The sequence below is a fragment of the Thunnus maccoyii genome, chromosome 1 (assembly GCF_910596095.1).
Source record: "Thunnus maccoyii chromosome 1, fThuMac1.1, whole genome shotgun sequence".
Classification (NCBI taxonomy): Eukaryota; Metazoa; Chordata; class Actinopteri; order Scombriformes; family Scombridae; genus Thunnus; species Thunnus maccoyii.
This window is the reverse complement of record NC_056533.1, coordinates 4,156,993-4,172,675: the sequence shown is the minus strand read 5'-3', so window position 1 is coordinate 4,172,675 and position 15,683 is coordinate 4,156,993. Positions and strand designations below refer to the sequence as shown.

Sequence of the window (15,683 nt, the reverse complement as noted above, 5' to 3'; positions counted from 1 at the left end):
GCAACACAGACCTGTTTTCTTGGGTGGGCCCCTTTCCACCAGCACTATGGGGGAAAGGTTAGACGTGACTTGATCTTAGACCTTCACACATGCATTTAACATGCATCTCTCAGTTACTGCAGTCTGACTCCAGTCTGCTGCAGTGAGGGCAGTAGGTTTTAATCTTAAAACAAAACACAACTTGTGCTATTATTATTAATAGTTCTAACAGAAGGCATTCTTCACGGCTGACGTTTCAAACATCAAGGTTATTTTAAGAAATGTGACAGTGAATTCTGCTGTTTCTCGGGGCACCACTCTGGGAGTTTTCATTGTATCTTGCTTATATTTGTGGACACAAAGTCACTAATATACAGTATGTGTATAAAAGGAAAGTGTATATCAGCAAAGATATTTAACAATATGTATTTTGTTTTTCTGTTGATTCAGCCTCTTAAAATAATATATATCATTATGTGTGGCAGGTTATTGGTGTTAATATGCTTTGTTTGATGGTGGGATTGGGCTTTTTTTTCTCTACTCAGTCATAGTGAGGAGAAATTAATAAAGTAAATTTATTTATAATGATAAATGCAAATAAATAATAGTAATTTCCTTATTGTAATCCTGTTTTCCAGCTGGCTAAATAAAGAACTACATTACAAACTAGCTGCTGTTCTGTGGAAACCATGCCGTGAATTAACATAACATTCACACTTCTGTAGAACTGGTTTGAAAGCTAAAACTCTTGGGTGGATTTCAGTGGTGACTCTTGCATCAGCATTAGTTAACGAGAACAGCTATGACTCATAGAGTAGGATACACTTCACATACCTGTAGTGACGACAGAACCAAAGATTTTCCTTGAAAGTATGCATGTGTGGGATGATGTGTATGCTCACGGTTAAACCTGAGAATCCTCGTGTGGATGTACGGTGCTGTGACCTCTTCTAGGTGTGCTTTTGTGGAAGATCATGACAAGAAATAAAACTTTTATTGGCTCCATACTATTACAAACCCCAATGCACAGAAGTAGATTTATGTGTGCTTCTACTTCTCTTGTGTCCTTTTTTAGCAATTTGTTTCTTCTGATTTCTTTATCTGTATCTTATTTTCTTTTAAATATTCCATTGTTGTATGAAATAAAATGTATTACCCAGATGTGTTTTGTGATTTGTTTTAAATCATGGCTACACAGGAAAAGAAACTAGCCATGCTGTAGCCATTACCACTTTGTATTTCAGTGATGGCAGCCCTCTTTCTGAGTCTTTCTGAGTCTTGTTGAAGGTTTGGGTGTGGCCTGTAAAACAACACCCAGGGCCATGGAAGTCTTGGTATTCGTGAGAAACACAATAGGAGGACAAAGCCTTGATCGTGTAAATGCACAGTTCCCTTCCCTCAGACAATCCCTGCTCCGGCGCTTACCTACAGCCCTCATAAGGCTTGAATTTCAATCATCAGTCCCCCACTGTGTCCACACTGACACCCGTTTGGGAAATATTTTGCAAACAGCACTCCCTGGTTTTGATTTGCCACTCTTGTGGCTTTAACACACCTGTTAAAGTGTTGCAATTTATCTCACTCACCTGCCATTTTTTAGCGCTTTGACTCATGTATAATACAGTATATTAACACTATGTGTATGTTTTGGCCACATGTATGTTTTTATTCTGTGTGTACTGTGTGAACCACGTCAAAAACAATTTCTAGCACCTTGGAAAGACCCATTTATATGTAAATATATGTAAATTTAGATATCTATCTTTAAATGTTGATAGGAAAACACACCTGGATGGAGACTTTTGGTTGGTTGGTTTGCACAAGCCAATCTGACTCTTCCATACACTGTATGCTGATAAGTCACAACATTATTTCTCTCATAGGAACTCTACTTCGATTGCTTTGCATTGACTCCTATGTCACTTTGAATGACCATCCTCTTCTCAGAGTGAGTGCAGGGGTGGGGGTGTGTTTCGGAACTGGAAAGCCACCCGGCGGTCTACTGCAAGTCCACACACGCCTGTATGTGAATGTTTGTCTCATGTGGAGACTCTTTGTCTGCTTTGCTGAAAACATGTTATCTCAGTCCAGTAACATTACATAAAGATGAGAAAAACAAACCTGCAGATATTTGATCATCAACCAAAATAAAAGACAGGTGCACAGGTGCGGATCTTATAGAACATTTACTGTAGGTTTATTTTAGAATATTCTCTCTCCGGGCTCCTGGCCAATCAGCAGTCCTTGGTCTTTACATTGTCACGTTGCATAACCCACCAATGACTTCATGTTCTCCCAGAGCTGCTGTGTGGGAGGAGAGACTTTACCTGAGGAGGCCAGAAGCACTTCCTCCTCCGCCCTGTCTGCGCACAGGTGAGTGGGAAGTGTTACCTGGCCAATACCTGCACTTAGTCCTTTTTACCTTCTACCCGAACGGATCCTCTCTAACTCTGGAGACAAGGTAAATATTCATTTCAAATCCTACTCATTACTTTCCTTTAAATCGGGCTGAAACCTGCATTTCATTGCTCTTCTTTCATTCTTTGTGTTTATTAATGGCTGGGCACATTATTTTCTTTTGTTAGGTTTCTCTTCCTCAGGCTATTCATGATGTGTCACGTCTCATTATTGTTTCTGCCGTACTTTGAATAATAGTAAACAGTCACTGGGTGGTGATTTTGACTTCAATATAAAAAAGAAAGTGGTAAATATTTGGGAGTTTCCTTTATACCTAGGGTCGCGTGAGGCTTAACTGATGCTTTATGTCCTGAGGCGCATTTCTGAGGTTTCCCATGTGTCTGATTACGCCAGAGATGACTGTTCAATGGTTGGTGTGTGTATGAAGCGAGGGGAAAAAAATATCTGTGGACATAATACTGCATCTACATTCGGATTTGAAGCCTCGTTATTTTTTATGTACGCCTAGGGCGCAGACGGTCCGCATAGGTGTCCGATGAAGGGCTGTGCGAAGTGTGAATGCGCTCCGTATCTCTCCCTGTAAGCTCCGGGTGTAAGGAGCGCGTCGTGGTCACTGACAGCAGCCAGGCTACAGTCTACACATCCATACATAGTTGTAGAGATGAAGGGAAAGGAACCGATTAACGAAGAAAATGTTTCCTTTTGTCGTTATTGAATCGAGAGATGTAGTAAAAACGACTTAAAGCGACAAACTGTCCATTACGCAGCTTATTTAACATACCTGAACTTAAAGAATTGCTTCATGTTGATCAGTTACTGTTGCTTATGTGTTTTGGGAGCCTCTTCAAATTCTATTCCAGGAGGTGTTAGTGCGACCTTTAATGCCGCTCTGCTGTTTGCTGTGATGTTGTCTGTCTCTGTGCGAGACCACTACAGCATTCGCTCGTGCGCTCTGCTCACCTCGCGCCTACTGGAAGACCCCAGCGCGTGTGGGCGGCACCAGCTGGCGCAGTGATGCTCGAGCTGGAGAACAATGCTGCATTCAAGACCCATAGGAAATGCCAAGGCTTTAAAGTCTCATGGTTATAGCTACTGGAAGCATACTTTCCCCTAATTTTTCACACTTAATATGTCACCCCATAATAGCTTTATTTGCGCAAAAAGAGATGTCTTATGTTTTTAAAATGAGTAAAGTTAAAGTATGTAGATTCAGTCAGGTCAGTTGTCAATATGCTGTGAGCAAAACCCTCTTTTACGCTATCTCTAGTTCATGCTTTTCATGTATTATCATCACATTTGAGTCACAGAGCTAACCATCTGATTTAAAAAAACGGTAACACTTCCTATTTGTGTTATCATTATTTTTATAAAGCATTATGAATATTTATGAGTGCTTAAAACTATAATTGTACAGTGCTATTAGCAGATCATAACACAGTATGTTTATAATGCATTATAGACAAGACCCAGTGAACTCTGAAAAAGGCCGAAGACAATTTAACAACACTTACTGCTGTTGAGAAGATATTTCCAGAATCATCTAATACTCCTTTAACCATTTGGATGAGGAAGTATTACATCTATTATCTGATAAATTAACCTGTTTCTCAAGTCATGGCTGATGAAACTATGACCAGTCTTGCTCTAACCCCGACCTATCAGCATAATTTATGATGATGCAATCAATTTACCAACATTATATTAGCCTTACCTGAACTAAAACATACAGGTGTTACAGTAATAATAGTGGTCAAATACTCATAGACTATTTGTAGCCGGCCACATAACACAGCACTATCGCCTTTTATAGGGCATTTGCTCCACTCCAAAACTCTCGTATCATGAACTAGCTGACAGCTGAGATGAACAGTCTCAATTCTACCAGTTGAAAACCTAGAAGAGCAGAGGGCAGGTAAACCGAGAATCCAAGCTATTCTGTTTTTCCTATGGGAATTGAATGCAACATCATTCTGAACCGTTTTGGCACGATTTATACTGTGCTTCCCTGCGCGTTATCACTCCACTGCCGTGAGTGGATAATGTCATTTAGACAGAGAGCGTCCTCACACGCGGAGGAGACGTGTCTTTGCATAGAATAGTCTCATTCTGACACATGTCATTCAGGCAGGATTTACTCAGACTGGGAACAGCTTCTGCAATTATCTCATTTAGATCAATTCTCTGTGTGCATACAAGCCTTTCCCACTCCTTTTAGACAGATTCAGCAAGGAACTGTTTGACATCTTTTAGTCTATCAGCTTTCCCCAAAGGATGTATAAGTGGTAGCTCTCCGTCCAGCGTTTCCATGCAACAGCGCAGGCGGCTGTGAAGCCACGGAGTAAACGGAGGGATAGATGCTGTTGTGGAGAGCGACGGCAGAGTAGATCTGGTAAGGGTCTCTGTGAGGACCCTGAGCCCCCTTTAAACCAAATGGAGCGTCGAGATGATGGAGATGAGCTGGTTGGGAGCTTGAATCATCATGATAGTACAGAGGAACCCGGTAAGAGCGCTTTATTCCCGCATGGATTTCTTTTAAAAATGTCAGAAACGTTGGATTTGTGCGCACTCGCTGAATTAAGACGCGTTGGGAGAAAATAATGCTTTGCACTCACTGTCAGAGATGTCCCTACATTCCCTCTGGCTCAGCTAGTTGGATTGTGGCTGTTGATAATACGCACATGGGCGCACTGATACAGCGCCACATGTTTTTATGGAGGGAGCCCTCTCATCAGTGCTACCTGGAGTTCATCGACTTAGCTTTTTACATTAAGATGCTGATGGATATGAGTGCTACACATGATAGTAATTTCACCATGCAAGCATAGTACAGGCCTGCTGGTACAGAAAGGATGTCCGTTTACTGTTTTTACTTCTTACAACCTTAAAGGGATAGTTCGGATTTTATAATAGGCTGCCCGCACAAGCAATATTTGTTTTTTTGACAGCAGCTCCATCACACTCTAGCTCTGTTTGCTTTAACCTGGTCTCATGCCACATTTGTGCAGTTAGTTGGAAAAGTCATTTGTGTGTGACATGTAAACCCAAGCATAACCACAACAAAACAGTTTACCCTGTCTTAAAGGAATAGTTCTGTTTTCTCTTTTTTTTTCACATATAGTAGGGCAGCTGGATAATAACCTGATATTATCACTCATCTCTTTACATGTATCATCACATCAAAGTTCTCATAAACTGAGAACATTTCTCTCAGAGTGAGATCTTTGAAACATTTGAGAATTTGAATACAATTAAAGCTGCATCAATTTCTTTGTTGTAGTAGTAGTTAGTTAGTGAGTTAATTAGTTTTCTTTTGCCACTGGGGGCAGCAAAACAATCTATTAACACAACAATGACATATTATCACTGTATAAAGTCGTTATGGTGAGTGCATTACCAAACAGTCGCTTATTTACACAACCACAGACATGGAGACGCATTATCATTCATGTGGAATCATGTTTGTGTACACCTGGCTCTGTTTTAGTCTCTATCAACTCCTGAGTGAAATATCTAACTTTGTCTGCTGTGTGGTGCTGGGCAGGTCGGGGGTGGGGGGTGATCATTCTCTGGGGGTTTGTCACTATTAGTGACCCCTCTGACACTACACGTAATTATTCAAACCATTGTTAATATAAAATATTGACGAGTGCAGCTTTAAACACAAAATAACAACTTGGATCAATGAGGCAAACATTAATTTGAAGTGAAACATACAGTATAAATGTCACTCAGATGATCTGTTTTGATTTGATTATTTTAATGTGAAGAAGGCAATATGCTGAGACATTTATTCATAGAATTAAAATGGAAAAGATTTATGGGAATTGTGGGTGTGTAGCTCTTTCCTACGAAATAAGGACCACTTTCTGTCATATAAATATTAGTGGTTGATATGTACAGACAGGGGTTGATGGCTGTGTAAACACACTGCCAGGTCACATCACTCACAGAGTCATCATTGTCAATAGTACTGTTACATCCTGGTAGATTTTCTTATGATAAGTGTAAACCGCCCCGGATCATCAGGCATGGCAGGTTGATAGCTGTCCTGAGGTTTAACGCTTCATATTTCAGCAGGTTGTGTGTTTTCTGGCTTCTGCTACCTTCTTGTGCCTTCCCAGTAGCCTACTAGTTCTTAATACAAAATGATTGTTACAGTTTTTATATGGAGACATTATCATTATCAGGCCTCTGATCTAATTAGCTTGTTCATTAGAAATTGCTGATTATATCTTGATCTGTGGAAACATTTTACAATTTCTAACCTGTTACCATACCAACATGCTGATTTTTGCATATTTAGGTGGACATAAAAATAAAATGACAACCTATTGTACACAACTAGATTGTAATTTTAGACAGATGGACTCATCGTAGTGGTAAAAGTTGATTTATACTGAAAACATTTCATGTTGTGATAGTAAATCCAAGACTCACGCTGGGTGCCGCCTGTCTAGGCTCTCTTCCAAGACATTTGGCAGATAATATCAAGTACTGGGCAGGGATGTGTTGTTATGGAATACCTATAACTGCATATAATAACCTACAAAATAGAACTATTTTATATTATTGTACATTACTTTAAAAAGATGTTTTCTGATTACAGGCTTGAGGATTTCCTGTGACTAACTCAGACTAGTTTACCAAATGCATTATTCATAGAATGAAACATACATGAAATATTACATAGGACATACTGTAGACCACACATTGATTAATAGTTGCACGACTGGGTTTATAAGTATGGAAGATTTAAAATAAAAAAAAAGATTTAAATAAAAACAAATCAAATAAAGAAATGAAATGAGATGAAATACATTACACACCCTTATGTATTTCCTTTTTATCTGTGCATTAACTGTGTCTAATTGAATTAAAAACATATGTTAAAAGGACTATAATTAAATGTGGCATAGAAATTTATTCATGTTTGATTTGTATTAATGTAGGCGTGTTAAGGCATGCACAAGAGGCTGCTGTACTGTACAGGGTCAAACCTGTCCTGCCAGACATGTAAAATCAAGTTTGTTTCAGGTATTTGAACCAGCATAGACTATAAACAAACCGTATCTATCCCCTCATGCTTACTGCACACTTCACCTGAGGCATTTCCCTGTCTGAGACGGTATTACCTCACAGCTTGGAGGTCAAGTGCACATATAGGCCTCAGTGATTCACTGTCATATTAATTGTGATGCCTCTTTATATTTGCTTTAAAGAAAGGAGGCCTAGCTGGAAAAAAAACTAATGTGGTATTCTTACTGCTTGTTAAAACAAGACCACATTGTCCATAAACCCCATTGCATATTATATTCCACTCAACAAAATAGGTTGTTTGTTGCAAAAACCTCTATGGTTAAGGTTTGGCTGTGTTGTGGCAACTAAACTACTTGGTAAAGAGGGAAAGATCATGATGACTGTTGGTTGGAGGCGGAATGTGAACTGCAGTCTGCTGTGTCAAAGTCATACACTTTGTACACACAACCATCGACACCAACCTCCTTCCCAAGAGTGATTTTTTTTAAAATGCTGGCTTTCACTCCATCCACCACTCTTGGCTTCTAAAAGTTTTTTTGTTCCGTATAATAAACAAGCTACTTGCACCCACTGTAAAATGAGATATAGCAGCTATGAGGGGCTGTAAATATTTTCAGCTAATCTCTTATGTGCAGCATCAAAAAGAGGGGACTCACTACCAGGGTAGTCTGGAACCTACTTCCCAGTGATTATTCCCCCTGCTTGGACACTTTAAAGATCCAATCAGCTATTGACTACAAGTAACCAGCATTATATTAAAGATCCCTTCCAGATATGTTTTAAGATGTATATAAAATATTCTACTTTGAGTAATTTGTGTCTGATATAGTTTTTCCACAAAAAGTTATTTATTTTAGTTAATTATCTACTTAAAAGTTATACCATATCTATAAATATGCAAATATATTTAATTTTAAAAGTTTAACTGCTGGACACAAGTTGTTTCCTATTTCACTGTAAAGTCCATTGGAGGCTTCAAGTTTCCACATCACAGTTGTGTAAGCTGAATACTGGACCAGGATTGGCTCCAAACGAGTTGTGATGTCACAAATCCTTGTCATAGGCCCGCCCTTTAAAATTGGATTTTCAGTGAGCACAGAGAAACTTTCCACTTTCAGCAGATGAATGTGAAAACAGCCTTTTAGTGTCAAACTCAAAATGTCAAAATGATGTATGTGCAATACGTCATTCTGCACAATGAAGCTCAAACATCCAACTTTAGGAACAAGAAAAACATGTTTTTGAGTGAAAGGGCACTTTAAACTGTGGATAGCCATAGCAACAGTAATAAAGCTCAATTGTGTGACTGCTGTTGGGGCACCTGCACTAGGGAAATTACACTGATTACTCGCAAATTTTGCATTATTCACTCCGTCTCATTAAAGCAACAGGAAAATGTGGTTCCTGTAATTACAAAATCATACTAAACATACTAGTTGTGATGTCACAAATCATGCTTGTAGGTACATGTCTTATACTGAGATTCCATGTGAGCATGGAGAAACTTTCCCCTTCAGCAGATGAAAGTGTAAACAAATTCTGAACATACATCATTCTTGCCAGAGAAGCTCAAACATCCAACTGAAGACACAGTGAAAGAAACATTCCTGAAAACATACCTTTGCAGCCATTTGCAGCCACCAGCATGCACAGTTGTCTCATGTAGCTTTAAAGAACCACACAGCACTGGTGGGTTTGTGTGTTTTAGTCCATTAACTACAAACCACCTCACCAACATTACTTTACAGGTTTTTGAAGACAGAGATTCAGACAGTCTTCAACAGATTACTACTCAATAACATTTGCAACCACTGTCGTGAGGTGGTCTTGCGCCGCTTTAATGGACCACAGTGGTGGTTTGTGTATTTAAGCCCATTAACTAAATTGCTTATACTTTATATTATTGCCATACTTTGAGGTTTTAAACAGACTTTGTACCTTGCAGACAGTCACTGGTTTCAGTTCATTTCAGGACACTATGAACATCAATTTACAGAGCATTGAAACTTGACAGGGGTGAGTCATTACAAAGAACATTACATGTTTTTGTGATTTTATTCACATTTTCACAACATCCATGTTTGCCTGCTGCTTTGGATTTGATCTTCTAGTAGCATTGCCTCAGAGAACAATCAGTTGTTGAAATGGTCACTGCCTGCAGCTGAATTATGACCTGGTGATAATACAAATAATAAAAAAATACATTATTTCACTGTCACGTCATTATTTCACTGCCTGAAAAGTAGTAAATCTGTCAAAAAAATATGCATAAAGCTGCACTTATCAATATTTTATATTAGCAATAAACCAAATAACTGTATAATATGAAAGGTGTTGCTCATTCTGATGAACATAGAGAATCATCACCCGACTCTGCAGTTCCCCTGAGCTCAACAAGGCTGTTTAACATCTCCCAGCTCTTTTTTTTTTCTGTTTTACAGACCAGACTTATTCAAAATGTATTTGATGTGTAGTTTGTGATTGTTAATGCGCTCCAATATATCAAAACACCAGCATAGTCCTTTAAAGAAAAATATCCAGCCAAAGTAAATTTTAAGCCCAGTGTGTCTATTATTTGTCATAATGTCATAATCAGAGGAACAACTGTGATTATTCTTACAGTTCGATTTCATCAGCTCTCATTTCACTTTAAATTATAGGAAAACCAAGTTTTTCAAATGGTGACTGAAGGCCATACTGCAATCACACTCACAATTTCTGGAAGTGAGCACTATGATTGTGCATAAATGTCATTGTGTATGTTGTAAAGTAATGGGAACTGACTGTTCTGTGTATCGTAGGGCAAAGAAGGTCACTCTAACATTGGTAAGATGACTTTTCTAAACTTATGACCATATTATGGTCACATATGGTCCCATATGTTTAAAAGACGGCCTCACAATTTTTCATGTCTGTCTTAAATCAACAGTCAGGAGCCCAAATGAACACTGAAACTGGTTTTTCTTGCCATAATCATTCCTCTTGTTCATACAGACCATTAGAATCAATATTCAATGTGAATTTCAATGTGTTTTTAGATGAAAAATGTATTTAAAAGTTTACCTGAGGCTACTATGAGGTTTCAGCTGTCCAAAGTGATCAACTAGATATCTTTCAAAGTTAGTGTTTTTGGTGTCCAAGTTCCTCTTTTTGTTACTATACTTCCACTGCAGCTGAAGAGGGAAACACTCTGTTGAGATGGAGATTTTTTACTAAAAATACTTTAAATTTGGTAGATATCCACTTTATTTGACTATTTCAAATGGCTGTAGCTTCATATTATCTTTAGATAAACTTTTAAATACATTTTTACTTAAAACAATATTGTGGCTCTTGTCTTCCATCATTTACATTGTAAGTGCATTATGAAGGGATCTTCTAATGGTCGGTATGAACAGGAGGAATGATTACAGCAAGAAATATCTGTTACAATGCTCATTTGGGCTCCTGACTGTTGTTTTAAGACAAACTTTAAAAACTGTGAACCCATCGTTTAAGCCTCTGACTAGTATGGCGGCCGTCTTTACCTGTTCAAACAGTCAGCTTGATTTAGAATCTGTGACCCTTTTTTGGGCACAAATGAGTGGGATAGAGTTTGTCCTTATTCACTAGTGTTTTCCAATAATTTTCATTGTCAAAGTGCTATAATGGCACCTCTAAAAATCTCTGTTTGGGTGAATGCAGTATGTATTTTGGGGTGTTCTTATGAAGGGCTGCAAAATATGGACACAAGGAATAGAAATGTGTACAAATGGCTGCTGAAACTGATTTATCACTGCTAATTTACACTTGAAGTTGAGGAAATTGTCTGTGATTAAATGTCCGGAAAAAGCAGATGTAACAATAAGAAGACTAGAGAGCGACTACACAACTTTGAGCCTCATCAACATTGAAAGTCCCCCTCCACTCCAAAATGTGTTTTATTTATTATTCATTTACTTAGATTAGTACAGTTCCTCATGTTTACATGAGGAACTGTACTAATCTAAGTAAAGTGATACAACATATTGTATATCTCTGACATTTTGGGAAGTATGCTAATTTGTTAGACATTAAACTGTGTTCCTTATCATGGTTCCTCCTGAGTTTTTATTAATTAACTATAGAGTCAGAGTTGTTGTAATATCATATTCCTTGACTGTGATCCACTGTAGGTGCAGATAGAGATAAAGACTTGGATAATTAATCGTGTGCTTTCAGTATATTGCTGTATCTTGACTGATCTGTCATCTGGTCAGAGCTTCATTACACACTGAAGATGTTCTTGATGGGTCATCTGTGTTCCCCTGGGAGAATACAAACTATTAAGTAATACATATTTTCATAGACAGTACTGGCTGGAATTGTACAATGACGACATCAAACAAATCACATGACAGCTGGATCACAGCACAATAACTGCACAACAACAATAACATTGTATCTGCAGGTTTTAAAACGACTTTAAAAAGCACTTAATTCAGTTTCCTCAAGAAAAAACAGATACTAGAGAGTCTTCAATTAATTATTACTAATTTATTAATGTAATATTTTCTCTTACCTGCTGTAGGTAGTAATGTTAAAGTAATACAATAAAACATTGTCCTGTCGGGAGACGTTCTACATCTGTAAACTGTGAAAGTGGACAGTAGCTTGTCCTGCAGGTCTTAAAGAAACCTTGAATAAGCACATGCATATTTTGGGCATATTCTACTTTTACAGTGACTGCTCGTAATATAACCTAATAACAGTTAAGCGAGTCTATCAGTATCAATGGTGACAGCTGTTTCCTGCACATGGTGGAGAGTTTATCTCTTTATTTACAGCATACACTCTTCCTTGATACAGAGAGCCATCCACAGCTGTGAGTAGTGGTGTAGTCTAGTGTGTTGTATACTGTGATGATTCCCTCCCAGCCTCATACGAGCCCCTCCTGGAGCGACACCCCATAAGCACCACCACACTCACTGACGCATACAGTACATTCATCCACGCATAATTTAGAACATTCTGAAAGACTGGGTATGTGTTATTAACAATTTATTATAAGCAACCCAAAACTTTAACAGCCAATGACATTTACAGCTGGGAGATTTAAACACTTTGGACTGATTTTTTACCATTGTAGTGTTAATCACCATCCCTGGTGATTTTGCCCAGCTGGAGGAGACAGAGGAGTCATTAACTGCTTTGACAGTCAATGGTGCACTTGCACATTGAGTTTCATCACAATCCAAACCATTGTCAAACTCAAGCTACGTATCGGATTAAATGCAGGGGAAAGCATCCAAGAACTGCTGCGAGACGAAGACGAAACTCCTTAATAAATAAAGGCTGAAAAGGTATTTATCAACACCATCAAATAATGCATACTGGGTTCACTGTGTGTTAGCCCACAAGCCCTGGAAAAAGGATGGAACACTTACAGACAGCCCAGTTCCTGTTCCACCTGGTCCAGTTTCTTCTGTTTGCTGGCAGTGTCCTTGGGGTGGGGTAAGAAGAGGAGGCGTGGGGTGGCTACAGAGCAGTAGCATAATGTTTGTAGGGGGGTAAGAAGGGGGTTCATGGGGTAACTAGCCTGGTAGTCTACAAAGCTGTCCAAATATGTTTGTAGTCAGGCATCTGAAGTGTGCTTTGCCTCCTCGCTTGCATAGCAGAGCAACGGCTCCTCAACCATGTTGTGACGTACCTCCTTCACTCAAAAAGACTTACAGGGGGCCCATTGATGCTGATTGTCATCAAATTATTTACACTGGACAACAACATTGTAAATCTCTTGTCCGTGCATGCATTGTTCATAAGACTGAAACCCCTTTCATACTGCACTGCAAGGGATGGTCTGCATGCATCGTATGAGTGGTTTTAGGCTTTCAGGCTCACTGTGTGGGTGCTCAAGGAAATCTCTCATACCATTAACTCCTCGGTCTTCACAAAGATTGAAGCGCGGTCAGTTGTTTCACTTGTGACTCACCATCCTGTATGCCAGGTTTTGATGGCCATTTGCTTGTGTGTGGAATGCTGAGATCACGAAGCATTTCACCTTCAAATTAGAGGCACTTTTCCGTGTTGTTGATCAGACTTTGTAGGAAGTGCTTTGCATTGATTGGTTTGAACTTTGCATTTGACTCCAGGGAAACTGATCCAAAATGTTCTTGAGCCTGTGCTTTCAGTGCCTCCTGCAATTTCCCTCCTGGAGAGTCTTTGAACACCAGCACTGAGACGATGCACTACAGAAGCTGTTCCGCTCTCAAAAGTGTGATTGAGTGGGCCTGGAGTTGCTGGCACAGGTTTGCAAGTTCAGACAGTGCATCATACATGAGTCCAAGGTCACACAGAAATTCCTTGCTTTGCATGCGATGTGCCAAGCCTTTGTAAATTTTATTGCAGTTACACTCTACCTGGTATTTGCGAAATAAAATCACTGAAGTTAAAGTTCTGTCACAAAACTATATTGTTACATATCCTTGCGCATTTTTAAGTGGGTATATGTAAATCCTGGAGCTTTCTTACATCGGGATCCCACCGTTTTTGATGCGGCCGCCGGAGCTTATCCCAGAAGTGGCTCTGGGACTCCGCTAAATATACGCACCTAGTCTATTAGTGGGTATATGGTGTATACTTGCGTATCATGTAGACTACACACCACTGGCTGTGAGTGTGACTTCATGTGGAGTGAAGGGCTAATGAGGAGGAGTCGGTTTGGGAAAGGGCTACAGTCCAGACTTATGTGGACTGAACCTTTGCAGGCTTCTGTCATACATACCGTGACGTGTTCACTGTCATCACGTCAAGTCTGCGAGGGATGAAATACGCTATTAGTGACTATTAGTAATTGAAATTTCTGTCAATTATCCTGAACAGTTCTTAAAAGTGTTGATATTAGCAATTTATGCAGGATATGTGCAGCGTCTGCTACTTTACTTAGTATATCAGGTTTGGTTGGTATGTATAGTAACATTTACCCTTATTAGTAGCAGTAATAATTACTTTTTTTTACATCAATTGCAGACTTCCTGATTCAGTTTGCAAGTGGATTCAGCCAGGGTTATATCCCAGCATGCAATGGGCAGGAGGCAGGAAACAGTCTCACTAGGCAATGTGTCCCTGACAGGGAACACATGACTTATTTTTTACGTTTTAAAAACTCTCCTATATGCAGACTCACATATGTCTGTCACAGCCAACAACAATTGCAGCTCTTTGCTTATTCACAATGAGGGCCATTCAAAACTAGGATACAGGGAAATAGAGTCAAAAGGCAGTTTGGAAATTTGGCCTTCAATTCAACCTATGCAGTATTCTCTTCATTAAACACTTGACTAATGCTTAATCCACCTATCTGTGCCTCTCTCAGGTTCTCCCCTGGACTCAGGCAGCTCCCAGCAGGAGGAGCCCGGCATAATGAGGAGGAATGACACCTACCTGCCAGTCCCTGGCGAGGAGAAGAACCTGGATGTGGACTTTGTCAACACCAAGACCAATGAGTCCATAGTAAGACAATACATCCATGTTTTCATTTTAAAGAATAGGTTAACAAATTTTCAAGTCTGATTTAAAACGATAGTCAAGTGCCCACATTGGCACAGGTTCAGCTTGCTGTAATTATTTCTCCTGTTCATACTGGCCATTAAGAGATCAATTTCTAAAGTGCTCTCAATGTAAGTGATGGTGGACAAAAATGTATTTAAAACTTGAAAAAAATTGTGTGTGCGTGTGTGTGTGTGTGTGTGTGTGAGAGAGAGAGAGAGAGAGAGAGAGAGAGAGAGAGAGTGACGTGCCAGTACACAGTTGCAACCATGCTGTTCAGGGTGATTAACATTAATGTTCATCAACCCTGAATATCTGGTAAAGCTCTGATTAGAGCACACCAGAAGTTTCCCTACCATGGTTTAGAGCCACAGTTATGACAAGAGAATCATCAACATATAGAGAGCTGATATTATGACATTACATCCAGGCTAGTCTCTGTTCCACTAGCTTCTGTGACTCAATCTTTCATTAGGGCTCCAGCAGCAAAGCTCGCTGCCCTATTATTTTTGTTGTCATTCTTCTTCTTCTTCTTCTTCTTCTTCTTCTTCTTCTTCTTCTTCTTCTTCTTCTTCTTCTTCTTCATCATCATCATCTTGTTCTTTTTCTTCTCCACGAAGAGCATTCAAGCAGCAAAAACCATAAGACCAAAAGTCACCAAAATTGGCAGATGGTTTGCAAATTCCACCCACTACTCAGGCTCATAAAATGATACTGACCTCAAAGTGGTGCTGTAATAATCA

General features: G+C 39.3%; 1 protein-coding gene across 2 annotated transcripts in view; it reads left to right on the top strand.

Moving 5' to 3' along the window:
- The first annotated feature begins 2,299 nt into the window (after positions 1-2,299).
- ano1a (anoctamin 1, calcium activated chloride channel a) overlaps positions 2,300-15,683 on the top strand; it is a 67,263-nt gene continuing 53,879 nt past the window's right edge. The window contains exons 1-2 of one of the 2 annotated variants that reach the window (XM_042411918.1): positions 2,300-2,440; positions 14,768-14,904. In XM_042411918.1, coding sequence (XP_042267852.1) covers positions 14,815-14,904 — 90 coding nt within the window. In that variant the 5' untranslated portion in view covers positions 2,300-2,440; positions 14,768-14,814. Of the gene's footprint in view, positions 2,441-4,521; positions 4,898-14,767; positions 14,905-15,683 lie in introns of those variants that run through there. The other variant, XM_042411910.1, reaches the window with a different exon arrangement.